Here is a 14,746-nt window from a genome sequence, read left to right as displayed (position 1 = left end):
AGACAGACTGCATCACTTCTTTTTATAAGAAACATTCATGTGTTGAAAATCCCAAATGGTTTGCATAGTCAACTTACACACAGCCCTGACACACACACTTATCCCACCAGACATGCCACCAGGGGTCTTTTCACAGTCCCCAAATGCAGAACAAATTCAAGAAAGCGTACAGTATTATATAGACCAATTATTGCATTGAACTCCGTTCCATCTCATATTGCTCGAATGAGCAGCATACCTGGTTTTTAAAAAAACAGATAAAGCAACACCTCACAACGCCTCTCCCCTATTTGACCTAGATAGTTTGTGTGTATGTATTGATATGTAGGATACGTGTGCCTTTTTTAAATTGATGTAGTTTTGTCCTTGAGCTATTCTTGTCTATTAATGTATTGTATTATGTCATGTTTTGTGTGGACCCCAGGAAGAGTAGCTGCTGCTTTTGCAACAGTTAATGGTTATCATAATATAATACCAAAATACAACTTTGAATTCATGAAATACTTGTAATGTGCTTGTTGTTGCTATTTGTACAATGACTTATTAAACAATGCGCAAACCATTTTCATCTTTATCTTGAAGGTGGCGGTGGACAGTAACATGATCAGACAGATGTTGGAGAACAATGCTAAGTCAGCGGGGACTGGCATGGGGGCGACAGGTGTTCCTCACCAGCAGCTCATCTCAGCCATCAGTCTGCCCATTATGGGTCAGGATGGCAACGCCACCAAGATCATCATCAACTACAGCCTGGACCCCAGCCAGACACAGACCCAGCTCACTGCCCAGAACCTGAAAAAGGAGCCCCCGACCCTGGCTACAACACCAGGCCAGGCCCAGGCTGCCACAGAGCCTTCCAGCAAGACCCAGCAGAAACTCCCAGAGGACCTGACAGTTAGCAGGCCCCCCAGGAGCAAAGAGGAGAAGATGGAAGAGGAGACTACTAAGAACTGCCTGCTTTGTAATGAGTGCCCCAATGGTCTGGACGCTCTCCACACACTCAAGCACTGTAAGAAAGCCTCAGGCCTCAGGATCAATGGGGACAAATCAAAGTCTGCCATCGATTCATTATTGTCTGAGGGGTTCGGGGACCAGCCCAAGAACCTTCTGTCCCTCCTCAAGGCCTACTTCGCCTTAAATGTTGAGCCCACCAAGGAGGAGCTCAGCAAGATCTCCGACTCGGTCAGCCTGCCTGCCGACGTAGTCAAGAAGTGGTTTGACAAGATGCAGAGTGGTCAGGTCTCACTAGGGGCCCCGACCCCTCCGTCTGAGGAAGAAGGGCCCTTGTCTGAGTGTCATGGGGCCATTGTTGTGTCCCCTAAAGTAAGATCAGAGCAGAACACAGAGAGCCCCACCCTGATGCAGTCTAGCCCAGCTGAGGCCACTCCGGCTGAGGTTAACGGCTCTGGGCCCTGCCCGGCCTCCCCTACACCACTAAACCTGACCACCGGGGGGGCCGTCCCAGCCAAACCCTCCTCCTCAGACAGCACGGAGGTCCCCCTGGACCTGTCGCTACCAAAGCCCCTCCGAGAGGAGACCGCTGCCACCGCAGCCTCTTACCAAGCCACTGTTTACTCCCATCAGGACGAACCCCTGAACTTGACGAAGACTTGCACAACCAAGAAAGAACTTCCGCTCTCTGCAGGCGCCGCAGGCCACCACATGACTAGCCAAACCTTGTCCTTTTACACCGCCGGCCCACAAAGTGCCAACCCCATCAGCATCATGACCACTCAGCTGCCCAGCGGGACCATCTATGCCATCACTGATCAGGGCAGCACGGGTGTGTCCTGCCTCCGGGCGCTCACCACCAATAACAACCAGACTATCCTCATCCCACAGTTGGCCTACACCTATACCACTACAGCTACAGCCAGCAGCCCTGCAGGGACAGAGACACAGGAGAAGACCACACTGCAGATCAACGGCATCAAGGTTTGTAAATCAGTGGATCAATCAATCCGTCAATCAATCCGTCATTTAAATGTATTTGTTTAGCTCTTTTCACAGCAACAGTCACAAAGTTCTTTACAGTATCCCAGCTTAGACCCCTAAAGAGAAAGCAGCAGTTTACATTTTACATTACATTTTGGTCATTTACATAGCAGATGCTCTTATTCAGTCAGTTGCAAGGAAATCATCTGCTGTGTGTGTATGGCCTTAACTACATGTATTTGAATGTGTTTGTCGGTTCGAGAAAATGACCCTGTTATATGGAAACAGTCTAGCATGATCGGTATTGCAGGTGCATGACTGAGAATCATGTTCTCTTGCTTAAGTCTCTCCCCTGACTTGGCTCAGGTTTAGTGAGGGAGGAGGTGCTGGAAGATTGGGAAGTTCTGAGATGTAATCATTCCTCCTATTTTTCATTCTACCCGTGTCTTATTTGTTTTGAGTGAAACAACAAGGCCTCAACACTCAGGAGTCAGTCTATTGCCCCTTTAGTGCTTCAATTCTTTTGGCTCTGTTCCACTGCAGCTCAGCCATACTGAGAAGGTTAAGCTCCACCTATCGAGCTGGGAACTCTCCCAGCTGAATTAATTTCTCTCCTGTAGCTCTGGGTGGAGGCGGTGGTGTTTTGGCACCACTGTCTGTCTCCTGTGATGAACTGTTTTGTTTCAGCGCTGGGAGGAGGAGGAGAGGGGGAAAGGTGGACAGGACTCTAGTGAGAAGACCTAGCTCTCCTCTCTTCTTGCTCATTCTCTCTCTCTCTTCCCTTCTCTCTCGGGGATGTAGGGAGAAATAGTAGAATGATATTAAGTGGGTATTCATGCTAGAGTATATGCCAAACATTTCAAAATGTGAAATGACTAAAAGTGTTAGTGTCAAAATGTTTTGACAATGCTATACAACAGAGGAAAATGGCCTAATAAATTACTCTACATTATACAGAAAGTGCTGAATTCTGCCAGCAAACTCTAATACAGTGGTAAAGTCAGAGCCAGGACATGTAATGAATCCATAATGATGGATAGATGTGTGAGAGACATCACTCCCCGAGCACAGACCTGAGCTGCTGCTGCTGTCACCCAGCCAGAAGACATGAGGCAGCACTTACTGTAGAGACCTATTGATCTGTAGGAATCTGTTTAAACGCTCAGCCTCCTGTCTCACCATTGACTTGTTGTTGCATTATGCTTAACTATTAAGTCGATTGGCATAGAGCATGCCTTGTTAAAACCCATAACTGTACATAAAGCTATTATATATCAGTTCCTTAATGATGCTGCTGCCTGCCACACTTCCTCTTTCTCTCTGTCTCATATTGCTTAATACTCAAAAGTTGTTGACTGTGTCCCAAATGGCACCCTATTCCCTATATAGTGCACTATTTTGATCAGAGCTGTATGGGTCCTTGTCAAAAGGGAATAGGATGACGTGCCATTTGCAACTCAGCCGTAGCCTACGCTCATGAAAAGTTTTCACTCACCATTGATGAGTCATGATGAGGGTAAGGACTGGTTTTCAGGGCCAACACACCAAGGTGGGATGATGTCATCATGATGGTATTTTTCACTCAGCCAGTAAAAGATTAACTGTGAAATTGTTATGGCGAGGTTATGATTCCCTGAGAGCCATAAACAGGAAGTGGTATTAGTCAGCCTACCTACACCATCCCTTCCTGATACTCTCTTTTTCCTGGGAAACAGAATGACACACCAATGAACTACTTAACACTAAATCAGTTATAAATTCATTTTAGCTCCGTATCACTTGTTTTGTATTATTGTCCTACACATTTTGTTTGCTGTTTTAATCAGACAATGAAACTACTTCTTCAGGCTTCTCCATTGCTGTATTACTGTTAGAATTGATACTTAAAAACAGTAAACACTATATTACATACAGTACCAGTTAAAGGTTTGGACACACCTACTCATTCAAGGTTTTTTCTTTATCTTACTATTTTCTACATTGTAGAATAATAGAGAACATCAAAACTGTGAAATAACACATATGGAATCATGTAGTAACCAAAAAAGTGTTAAACAAATTCTTCAAAGTAGCCACCCTTTGCCTTGATGACAGCTTTGCTCACTCTTTGCATTCTCTCAACCAGCTTCACCTGGAATGCTTTTCCAACTGTCTTGAAGGAGTTCCCACATATGCTGAGCATTGGATGCTTTTCCTTCACTCTGCGGTCCAACTCATCCCAAACCATCTCAATTGGTTTGAAGTCGGGTGATTGTGGAGGCCGGGTCATCTGATGGAGCACTCCATCACTCTCCTTCCTGGTCAAATAGCCCTTACACAGCCGGGAGGTTTGTTGGGTCATTGTCCTGTTGAAAAACAAATGATAGTCCCACTAAACGCAAACCAGATGGGATGGCGTATTGCTGCAGAATGCTATGGTAGCCATGATTGTTAAGTGTGCCTTTAATTCTAAATAAATCCCAGACAGTGTCACCAGCATAGCACCATCACACCTCCTCCTCCATGCTTCACGGTGGGAACTACACATGCAGAGATCATCCGTACACCTACTCTGCATCTCACAGAGACATTACGGTTGAAACCGATTTCCACTGGTCTAATGTCCATTGCTTGTGTTTCTTGGCCTAAGCAAATCTCTTTTTCTTATTGGTGTCCTTTAGTAGTGATTTCTTTGCAGAAATTTGACCATGAAGGCCTGATTCACACAGTCTCCTCTGAACACTTTTGATGTTGAGATGTGTCTGTTACATGAACTCTGAAGCGTTTATTTGGGCTGCAATTTCTTTGGCTGGTAACTCTAATGAACTTATCCTCCACAGCAGAGGTAACTCTGGGTCTTCCTTTCCTTTGGTGGTCCTCATGAGAGCCAGTTTCATCATAGCGCTTGATGGTTTTTCGACTGCACTTGAAGAAACTCTAAAAGTTCTTGACATTTTCCATATTGACTGACCTTCATGTTTTAACCTCTCTGGGATATGTAGGATGCTAGCATCCCACCTGGCCAAAAGCCAGGGAAATTGCAGAGCGCCAAATTCAAATAAATTACTATAAAAATCAAACTTTCATTAAATCACACATGCAAGATAACAAATTAAAGCTACACTTGTTGTGAATCCAGCCAACATGTCAGATTTCAAGAAGGCTTTTCGGCGAAAGCAAACAATGCTATTATCTGAGGATAGCACCTCCGTAAACAAAGAGATAAAAGCATATTTCAACCCTGCAGGCATGACACAAAACGCAGAAATACAAATATAATTCATGCCTTACCTTTGAGGAGCTTCTTTTGTTGGCACTTCAATATGTCCCATAAACATCACAAATGGGCCTTTCGTTCGATTAATTCCGTCGATATATATCCAAAATGTTCATTTATTTGGAGCGTTTGATCCAGAAAAACACCAGTTCCAACTTGAGCAACGTGACTACAAAATATCTCAAAAGTTACCTGTAAACTTTGCCAAAACATTTCAAACTACTTTTGTAATTTAGGTTTTTAAATAAGAATTTGTTCTTAACTGACTTGCCTAGTTAAATAAAAAAAATTCTTTTTTAAGCTGGTTGAGAAAATGCAAAGATTGTAAAAATCTGTCATCAAGGCAAAGGGTGGCTACTTTGAAGAATCTCAAATATATCTATTTTTATTTGTTTAACTCTTTTTTTGGTTAATACATGATTCCATATGTGTTATTTCATAGTTTATGTCTTCACTATTATTCTACAATGTAGAACTTTTGACTGATACTGTATATTCACGTAAATTACATATCTATAAGTAAGATGGCGCCAACAGAGATGGCAGGATCGCGACTAGCTCTTAGGAAACTTTGCACTTTTTGTTTTTTTACGTACAATTATTTAGCATTATTAGCTCAGGAAATGTTTTGTTTTATTACATACAGCCGGGAAGAACTATTGGATATCAGAGCAGCGGTAACTCATCAGAACTACCGGCATTACAACTTCTCTGTATCGAATCCTTTATTCACTCTCCTCAGAGCAATTTTTTATTTTATTTAACCTATTTTTATAGCTAGGCAAGTCAGTTAAGAACAAATTCTTATTTACAATGAGAGCTTACCAGGGAACAGTGGGTTAACTGCCTTGTTCAGGGGCAGAATGACAGATATGTTGCCTTGTCAGCTCGGGGATTCGATCCAGCAACCTTCCAATGCTCTAAACACTAGGCTACCTGCGTTGAACTTGTTCAATTGAACTTATTCCAGAGGCCGAAAACATCGCCGGCGGAGGAGGCAATCGAGGCAGCCTGCTGGTTCGATTTAGGAGGTGCGCACATCACCCACCACTTCTGAGTATATTACTCGCTAATGTTCCGTTTTTGGATAACAAAGTTGATGATCATGGAGCAAGGATTTCTTTCCGGAGAGACATCGGGGCCTGTAACATCCCTTGTTTCACAGAAACATGGCTCTCTCTGGATAGTCTGTCGGAGTCGGTAAAGCCAGCAGGATTCTCAGTACATCGCGCATACAGGAATAAATATCTCTCCAGGAAGCAGAAGGGCGGAGGAGTGTGTTTCATGATTAATGACTCACGGTGTAATTCTAGAAACATACAGGAACTTAAGTCCTTTTGTTCACCCGACCTAGAATACCTCACAATTCAAATGCCTATCATATTATCTCCCAAGAGAATTCTCCTCCGTCATCGCCACGGCCCTTTATATCCCACCTCAAGCCGTTACCTCGACGGCCCTCAAAGAACTTCACTGGACTTCACTGGAAACCACATATCCTGAGGCTGCCTTTATTGTAACTAGGGATTTAACAAAGCAAATCTGAGGACAAGGCTGCCGAAGTTCTATCAACATATCGACTGTACTACTCGCGCTGGTAAGACTCGACCATTCCTATTCAAACTTACATAATGCTTACAAGGCCCTCCTCCGCCCTCCTTTTGGCATATTTGACCACGACTCCATCTTGCTCCTCCCGTCCTTTTGGCAGATACTCAAACAGGAAGTACTCGTGCTTTGAACTATTCAATGTTGGTCTGACTAATCGGAATCCACGCTTCAGGATTGTTTTGATCACTTGGACTGGGATATGTTTCAGGTAGCTTGCGAAAATAATCTAGACGCATACACTGATTTTATAAGGAAGTGTATAGGAGATGTAGTACCCACAGTGACTATTAAAACTTACCCTAACCAGAAACCGTGCATAAATGGTAGAATCCGTACGAAACTGAAAGCGCGAACCACCGCATTTAACCATAGCAAGGTGACTGGTAATATGGCAGAATATAAAGTGTATTTATTCACTCCGCAAGGCAATCAAACAAGCTAAACGTCAGTTTAGAGAAGAAGTGGAGTTGCAATTCAAAGGCTCAGACACGAGACGTATGTGGCAGGGACGACAGACAATCACGGACTACAAAAGGAAAACCAGCCACGTCGCCGAGACCGGCATCTTGCTTCCGGACAGGCTAAACACATTCTTTGCACGCTTTGAGGATAACACAGTGCCACCGACGCGACCTGCTATCATGGACTGTGGGCTCTCCTTCTCCGTGGCCAACGTGAGTAAAACATTTAACCGTGTTAACCCTCGCAAGGCTGCCGGCCCAGACGGCAGTCCACAGAGCATGCCCATATGTTTCAAGATGGCCGCCAATGTTCCTGTACCCAAGAAGGCAAAGGTAACTGAACTTAATGACTATGCCCAGTAGCACTCACCTCTGTCATCATGAAGTGCTTTTTAAGGAATGGATCACTAGTCACTTTAATAATGTTTACATATCTGGCATTACTCATCTCATATGTATATACTGTATTCTATACTATTCTATGGTATATTAGTCTGTTCCACTCTGACATCGCTCGTCCGTATGTATATAGTCTTAATTCATTCCTACTTAGCTTTTTGTGTATTGGGTATATGTTGCGCAATTTGTTAGATATTACTGCCCTGTCGGCGCTAGAAGCACAAGCATTTCGCTACACCCGCAATAACATCTGCTAATCACTTGTATGTGACCAATAAAATTTGATTTGATGTTATTCCCTTCTATCCCAAGGAGGAGAGGCAGAACATCAGCTCAGACCGTTATAATAATCACATGATTACGTCTTTCTAATACATTATATAACATATACTCAGTTTCTTAGGTACACCAATCTAGTACCAGGTCAAACCCCCCTTTGCCTTCAGAACAGCCTGAATTCTTCGGGACATGGATTCTCAGTTAGAATCAAAGGACCAAATGTGTACCAGGAAAACATTTCCCACACCATTACAAAACTGTCACCAGCCTGTAACGTTGACAGCAGGCAGGATGGGGCCACGCTGCTTACACCAAATCCTTTTTCTGCTTTTATCATGACGCATCAGAAACTGGGAGTCCAGTGTTGGTGATCGCATGCCCACTGGAGCCTCTTCTTCTTGTTTTTAGCTGATAGGAGTGGAATCCGGTGTGGTCGTCTGCTGCAGTAGCCCATCCATGACAAGAACCGGCGAGTTTTGTGTTCCGAGATGCCGTTCTGCACACCACTGTTTTACTGTGCCGCTATTCGCCTGTTTGTGGCCCGCCTGTTAGCTTGCATGATTCTTGGCATTCTCCTTTGACCTCTCATAATTAAGCTGTTTTTTCCCACATAACTGCCGCTGACTGGATGATTTTTGTTTGTCGCATCATTCTCGCTAACCCTAGACACTGTCGTGCGTGATAAGCCCAGGAGGCTGGCCGGTTGTGACATACTAGAACCTGCGGCTGGCACCGACGATCATACCATGCTCAAAGTTGCTTAGGACAACTTAGGACAACTAGGTCACTCGTTCTACTCATTCGAATGTTCAATCAAACAGTAACTGAATGCCTGGCTGGAGTCCCCCAAAAATATTTTTACCCCCTCAGCTATTGCGCCAGCCACTTTCCCTTGGGGGAATCCCCATCGAAACCGGATGCAGTTTGATTGCCATCTTCAGTGGAGGTCCAATTCACTTACCTTGCCCCCTCGATTTAGCTCGAGGGAGCGAGTGAACAACTTTGGTCACTTGCGGGGTTGATATGATCCACAATTAAAAGTAGCAAACTGTAGTCACATGTCAAACTCTGGTGGCCGCAAAGTGTCAAATTAATCAACAAGGCTGCATTTTCGGCATGTCAAAAAGAGGTATGAAGCTAGTTTGCTAAAAAATATATATAGACATGGAGTTTACCATTGGCAAATTGGCTTAGTCTCATAGTGAGGAGCTTATAAAACGTAGCTAGATTCATAAACAGATTTTGGGGAATTCTGAAATGTATTGGAATAAATTACCAAAGTATAAAACTAGCTATCCAGCTATGGGTAACTGTAGCTAGCTACCTGACAGGAGTGCGAGCAAGATATGTTAGCTTACTAGGAGGTACATTAATAGCTTTAGGTTGGTTGTTTTTAAAGCTCAACTTCCAGATTTACACCAAGGACGTTACCTCTCCGATCATCATTCTCCCTCGCTTGGCGAGGGACATTTAAGGTACACTAGGAATGTGACGATGTTAAACATCATTACAGGGCGAGGGCTGTCTACTTTGAGTTTGAAATGCAGTCCCTGTCAGCCTGCTTTTATATAGCAAGCCACAGCCACATGACTCACTGTCTGTAGGAGCGAACCATTTTTATGAATGGGGTGTTGTACCTAATAAAATGGCCGAGTGTATATTCACATGTATTTATATTTGTTGTTCAGGAGGAGCGTCAGGACACAAGCTCAGAGGGCGTGTATACCATGGAGGAGCAGAATGACTCAGACACCACCCCTTCCAGGAATAAGATGAGGAAGACTGAGAGTGGGTTGTACGCCTGCGACCTGTGTGACAAGATCTTCCAGAAGAGCAGCTCTCTGCTCCGACATAAATACGAACACACAGGTACGTCGGGAACTAGAGCAATCAAATCTGGGTCATGTTCATTAGGATGCAACGTAGCGAATCACTTTGCAACTGAAAATGAACACGAGTGTTTGTTATTGGTTAAAGTTTAGATAGTACCTCCCCGTTTCAGACTGTTTTCTTCCATTTCATACCTACTGATTATCATCCTTACTGCACCTCCCCAGGGAAACCTCAGGGAAATATGAGGCAAAGTGAAACTGAAGGGGGTAATTTCAGAAATCACACACTGACTGACTGCAGTGTTGTCATTACTATTGTGTATTGCAGAAGGGTGGAGGACACCTCCAATACACATACACACAATATTGGGTAGCTATTATCCAATACACACACAAACACATACACAGACTCATTCAAACACACACACACGCTGTAAAGCCTGGGAATTGCTTGCCGCCAAGCTCCCCCTGCCAACGACATTACCTTCCCATGTGAAATGTTGGAGGGATTTTGCAAAAGAGCTCTGTTAGTAATTTTACATGAGAACATGGGTAGTGTTGTGGCCAAGCACAGGTCAACCCACTCTGAGGCGTTCTGTCTTTATGACTTTGATACCTGGCGTAGAACCACAGTTTTACATCCAAGTGACTTCACTTAGCCTGGAACTACCCGTTCCTCTCGTTGGTGTAATGTTCAGCCTTCAACCCTGAAGCATTTCTGGTCGGATTGCTCTTTTGTTGTGTGTTGTTTTAAGATATTTCCCATGGATACGTGATGATAAATAATATAGATTTCACCGACCTTTGGCGCTATAATATAAACCGTTTCACAAGCACAACTGTCTAGGGAATTAAAACAATTTTACAGGAGAAGATTTCACTCAACAATAATTCTGCCCTGAATGATTTATCAATTTCTGTCTGAGATATCTTTTTATTTACTGTATATTTATTTTCTCCCGTGCTACAGGCAAGCGACCCCACGAGTGTGGCATCTGCAGGAAGGCCTTCAAACACAAGCACCACTTGATAGAACACATGCGTCTCCACTCCGGAGAGAAACCCTACCAGTGCGACAAGTGTGGCAAGCGCTTCTCTCATTCAGGCTCTTACTCCCAGCACATGAACCACCGCTACTCCTATTGCAAGAAGGAGGCGCAGGGAGGAGGTCAGGGAGGTGTAGGGGAGGAAGTGCTGGAGATTGAGAGCCCCGTGGGGTTGGGCCTGGGAGGGGAGCAGCCGGAGCAGTCAGACAGCAGGCCCACCTCCTCCCCTCCCTCCCACCTGGACTCGGACGAGCGAGGGAGCAGCACCAGAGAGGAGGAGGAGAGTGATGAGGAGGACATGGAAACAGTGGCAGGGGAGGCGGTGGAGGGAGATCCAGACAGCATTCTGGATATGGATGATATACAAGTGGTACGGATAGGAGATGAGGGAGGGGAGGAGGAGGAGGAGAGAGAGGAGGAGGGGGAAGTCACTGGTCAGGAGGGGGGAGAGAATGCAGAAGGGGAAGAGCAAGGAGTGAAGAGAATAGTGGTAGGGGGTGAAGAGGAGGAAGGAGAAGAAGAGGGGTTAGTGGGGGTTGAAGTAAAGGAAGAGCAGGAAGAAAAGGAGGTTACAGAGGAAAAGGCACATACAAGGCAAGAGGAGGTGAAGGAGAACCGTGAGAAAGAGGAGGAACATGGAGGAGAGAAGGAGCAGGATGAGAAGGAAGTGGAGGAGGAGCAGTCAGAGCAGGCTCAGGAGGAGGTGAAGGAGGAGACAATGGACACAGAGGAAGCGGTGACCTCAGAGGAGAAGGAAGAATCAGGGGAGGTCATGAAAGAGAATGAAGGTGAAACAAACGGGAACACTGTTTCAGATGACTAGAACCAAACACCGACCAGAGCAAAAGGGGATACAAAATAAAACAGGGAGGAAGCAGACCTGTGTTTCTTCCTCTATGAAATGGAAGGATCCTTTTTCTCCCCATGACGTTGGGGGAAAGGAAAGGGATAACGTTTGGGTTGCTCTGACGGATGCTGCATTTCAGTTCACTACTGTGTATGAATCCAGGTGTGCCTGAAAAAAATACTAGTGACTTATTCCACAGAAGGAGAAACCATTTTCAGTGTTAGAAAATGTATTTGTAAAAATCAAAAACAAAGTTTAAAGACAAAAAATGCATTATACGGACTTTGTAAGCTAGAACCGACACGTTTTAGATAATGTTTTATTACTAAAACAACCTTGGGTCATTTCTTTTTATCAGTGTTATCATTCATATTTTAACCTTTAAAAAGCTGTACAGTTGGGAGAGATTTCTATACCTTTTTATTGCCAATGAACAAAAAAAATCTGTATTTTATTAAGTTGGAGGGGAGAAAAAAGATCCTGTGCACTACAAGTGGCTTGGTTTACTTATGGCTCTAACAGTTATGTGTTGTCTACCCTTCAGTATTATCGCACTAGACCTACAGTATACAGCATCAGCACGTTAGCTGATAATGTTAGCATACCTTTTGTTTGTTTTACATGGATTGTGAGCCTTAAAGATAAACTGTTGTAAAGGTGATGAAGTTCAGCCATGATGTTCCAGTAGTTGATTATTACCTTATAGATGAAGAAGACATCAAGGGGAGTATGGAAGGAGGTACATAAGTCTGCAATGACACATTGTTCTAATTGTTTTGTTCGTTTGTTTGTTCATTTACTAAATCATTACTGAATCAGATCAAGCAGAAGAATAAAGAAGAACATTCATGATCTAGGCCTAGTAAGTAGAGATCATTTGACCCTTAAGCCCTGGACCCTATATTCCCACTCCCAGCCTTATGCAAAACATTTTTTTTTTTTAAATACACCATGCATATCAAAAGTGCCATTGCATACTGCTGTTTTTCCTTAGCAGCTGTTGTCAGGTTGTTTCAAAGCCCAGATTTGATAGTAGCTCAAACTCTTTCAGCTGATCTACTGTTTTTGGCTCACTACCACTAGTCCTGATGTTGTAGAAGATAGCATTACCATGACTTATAATTTAGACCGGAATTATATATTTGAGATAAAAATCTGCCTCTTTTATAATCAGAGCAATCAATGGCAAAAAGGACTTGTAACGGGATGATGAAACATGATTTTGAAGTATTTCCTGCCTTGAAATGTATCCTTTTCCCCAGTCCAGTCCCAGTGCACTTGTTTAACACTTGTGAGAAACTCTCTCTCTTCAGGTAACAAAAGTAGGCAAATATGATACCAGAATGGTTATTCAGACAATATTTTTTACCTGTCAGTATTATTTTGTTGTTGATGTTTTTTTGTAATATGTTAAATGTGTGTACTGTATGTTTTCAGCAATGTCGGTATTATTACCATTCCCAATGATATGGGTTATTTGTTTAGTTATAGAACACTTTTGTATTTATGTGTCTTATTTTTTTATATTTCTTTATGGTTATTTATTACAGTGTAGTGTACAATACTGTAGTTTGTATTAATACAATAATATATTTTAGTATGAAAATAATTTGAAAGGTAAAATGACTACAACAAAGCTGGAACATAAAAAAGTCTGGCATTTTGAAGTATGTTTTAGAACAAAAATAAAAATGTACTGCTATCTCAAGTTGTCAACACACCCCACGAGCAGGAAATTGGAACATGTCACCTTCCTGCATCCATTAATACTCATGTTAGTTTTTACCTTTTGCCCACTTTAATATGAAGCTACTGAAACTCTGAGAACTAACTGTATGTCTAATAGCATGAGTGTGCTGTTGTATTGACAGATGATCCTTAACCATGAATCTGTCCTTTTGCCAAGCCAAAATAATATTGACCTTTTTTGTTTTATTTGTGCCAATTTGTTACTTTGTATGTCTGCTACGTCAAGGCCACAACCTCTTTTTATATGTCCCTGTTTTAATCCACAATCATTTTTATAGTGATAGTTTGTGCTTTTGTTTTTTTATGACTCCCCATCTCACAATAAAATACATCAATTACATACCTCTTGTTTGTTGATCTATTTCTTATATTAGCTTGCGAAATAAAGCTTTAGGCTTTTTCCCCTCTGTCATTATTGCATGTGCGATAGAACAGCAGCACGTGTACTGCAATTGTTTTCACCACGAAGCGAGACATTCCCCAGCCCTGCTCTGTCAACCAAACAAAAACAACGGCCGTCAGGCAGACAGTGGCGCTGATTCCCATACTGCCGATTCCATCTTCAAAGTTTGCAGAGATTGTATTCAAGGTAAACGCTGCAGATGTAGGCTCAATTGATGATGACCTTTCAATGTCAAGCATGCTATAGCCATTCATTTACCACCACAAACTGATGCTGGCACTAACATGCTGACCACACCGCTCGCGTCGCGACCGTTGCAAAATAAATGTACACATACATATTATTCAATCACTGCACCCACAACGCTTGCAAGCGTCTGAGTAGCCAGCCGCTAATATAGAACTTGGTTCTATTTGTGATGCATAAAGCGCTGCAAGTCCCGCTTCTCCCATCTCCTCATTGGTTTTTAGGAGCATATACTCACGTGCCATCTCCTCATTTGTTTTTTGGAGTATATACCCACGTGGGTGATTGCATAACCACTCCAGTCGGTAGTGGTTATGCACCTTAAAGCTGGTTGCCAACAGCCATATAAAAAAGCCTGAAGGAAAGGAGAGATTACTAGAAAACAACCTTTTACCATTTTATCTGTGGATTAATTGTCGGAGTAGAGGGCCTTGTGCATTTCAGGTAAAATAACAACCCAATGTTTATATCTCAGGACAAATTAGCTAGCAACAGCAAGCTAGCTAGCTAAATTACCAGGAACGCTTTATGCTTATTGACCCGTCCCTAAATTAATATAGTTGGTTCAGAGTTTGTTTTGATATTTCAACCTGTGTGTCCTGATCGCGCCTGGTTTGGGTGGACAAAAACAACATGTGCGCGATGGCACACCCGCGTGCAGGCAAACTTAAATCAGTTTAAT

General features: G+C 43.1%; 1 protein-coding gene across 1 annotated transcript in view; it reads left to right on the top strand.

Annotated features, from left to right (window-relative positions):
• Nucleotides 1–13,757, top strand: part of zeb1b (zinc finger E-box binding homeobox 1b) — an 89,199-nt gene extending 75,442 nt beyond the window's left edge. Inside the window, exons 7-9 of the mRNA XM_020494872.2 lie at nucleotides 583–1,935; nucleotides 9,630–9,810; nucleotides 10,744–13,757. Of these exons, the coding sequence (XP_020350461.1) occupies nucleotides 583–1,935; nucleotides 9,630–9,810; nucleotides 10,744–11,642 (2,433 nt within the window). The 3' untranslated portion in view covers nucleotides 11,643–13,757. The remainder of the gene's footprint in view (nucleotides 1–582; nucleotides 1,936–9,629; nucleotides 9,811–10,743) is intronic.
• The last annotated feature ends 989 nt before the right edge of the window (nucleotides 13,758–14,746 follow it).

The sequence above is a fragment of the Oncorhynchus kisutch genome, linkage group LG11 (assembly GCF_002021735.2).
Source record: "Oncorhynchus kisutch isolate 150728-3 linkage group LG11, Okis_V2, whole genome shotgun sequence".
Taxonomy (NCBI): Eukaryota; Metazoa; Chordata; class Actinopteri; order Salmoniformes; family Salmonidae; genus Oncorhynchus; species Oncorhynchus kisutch.
Note: the sequence above shows the minus strand (reverse complement) of the source record. Positions and strands in the feature narration are given on the sequence as shown.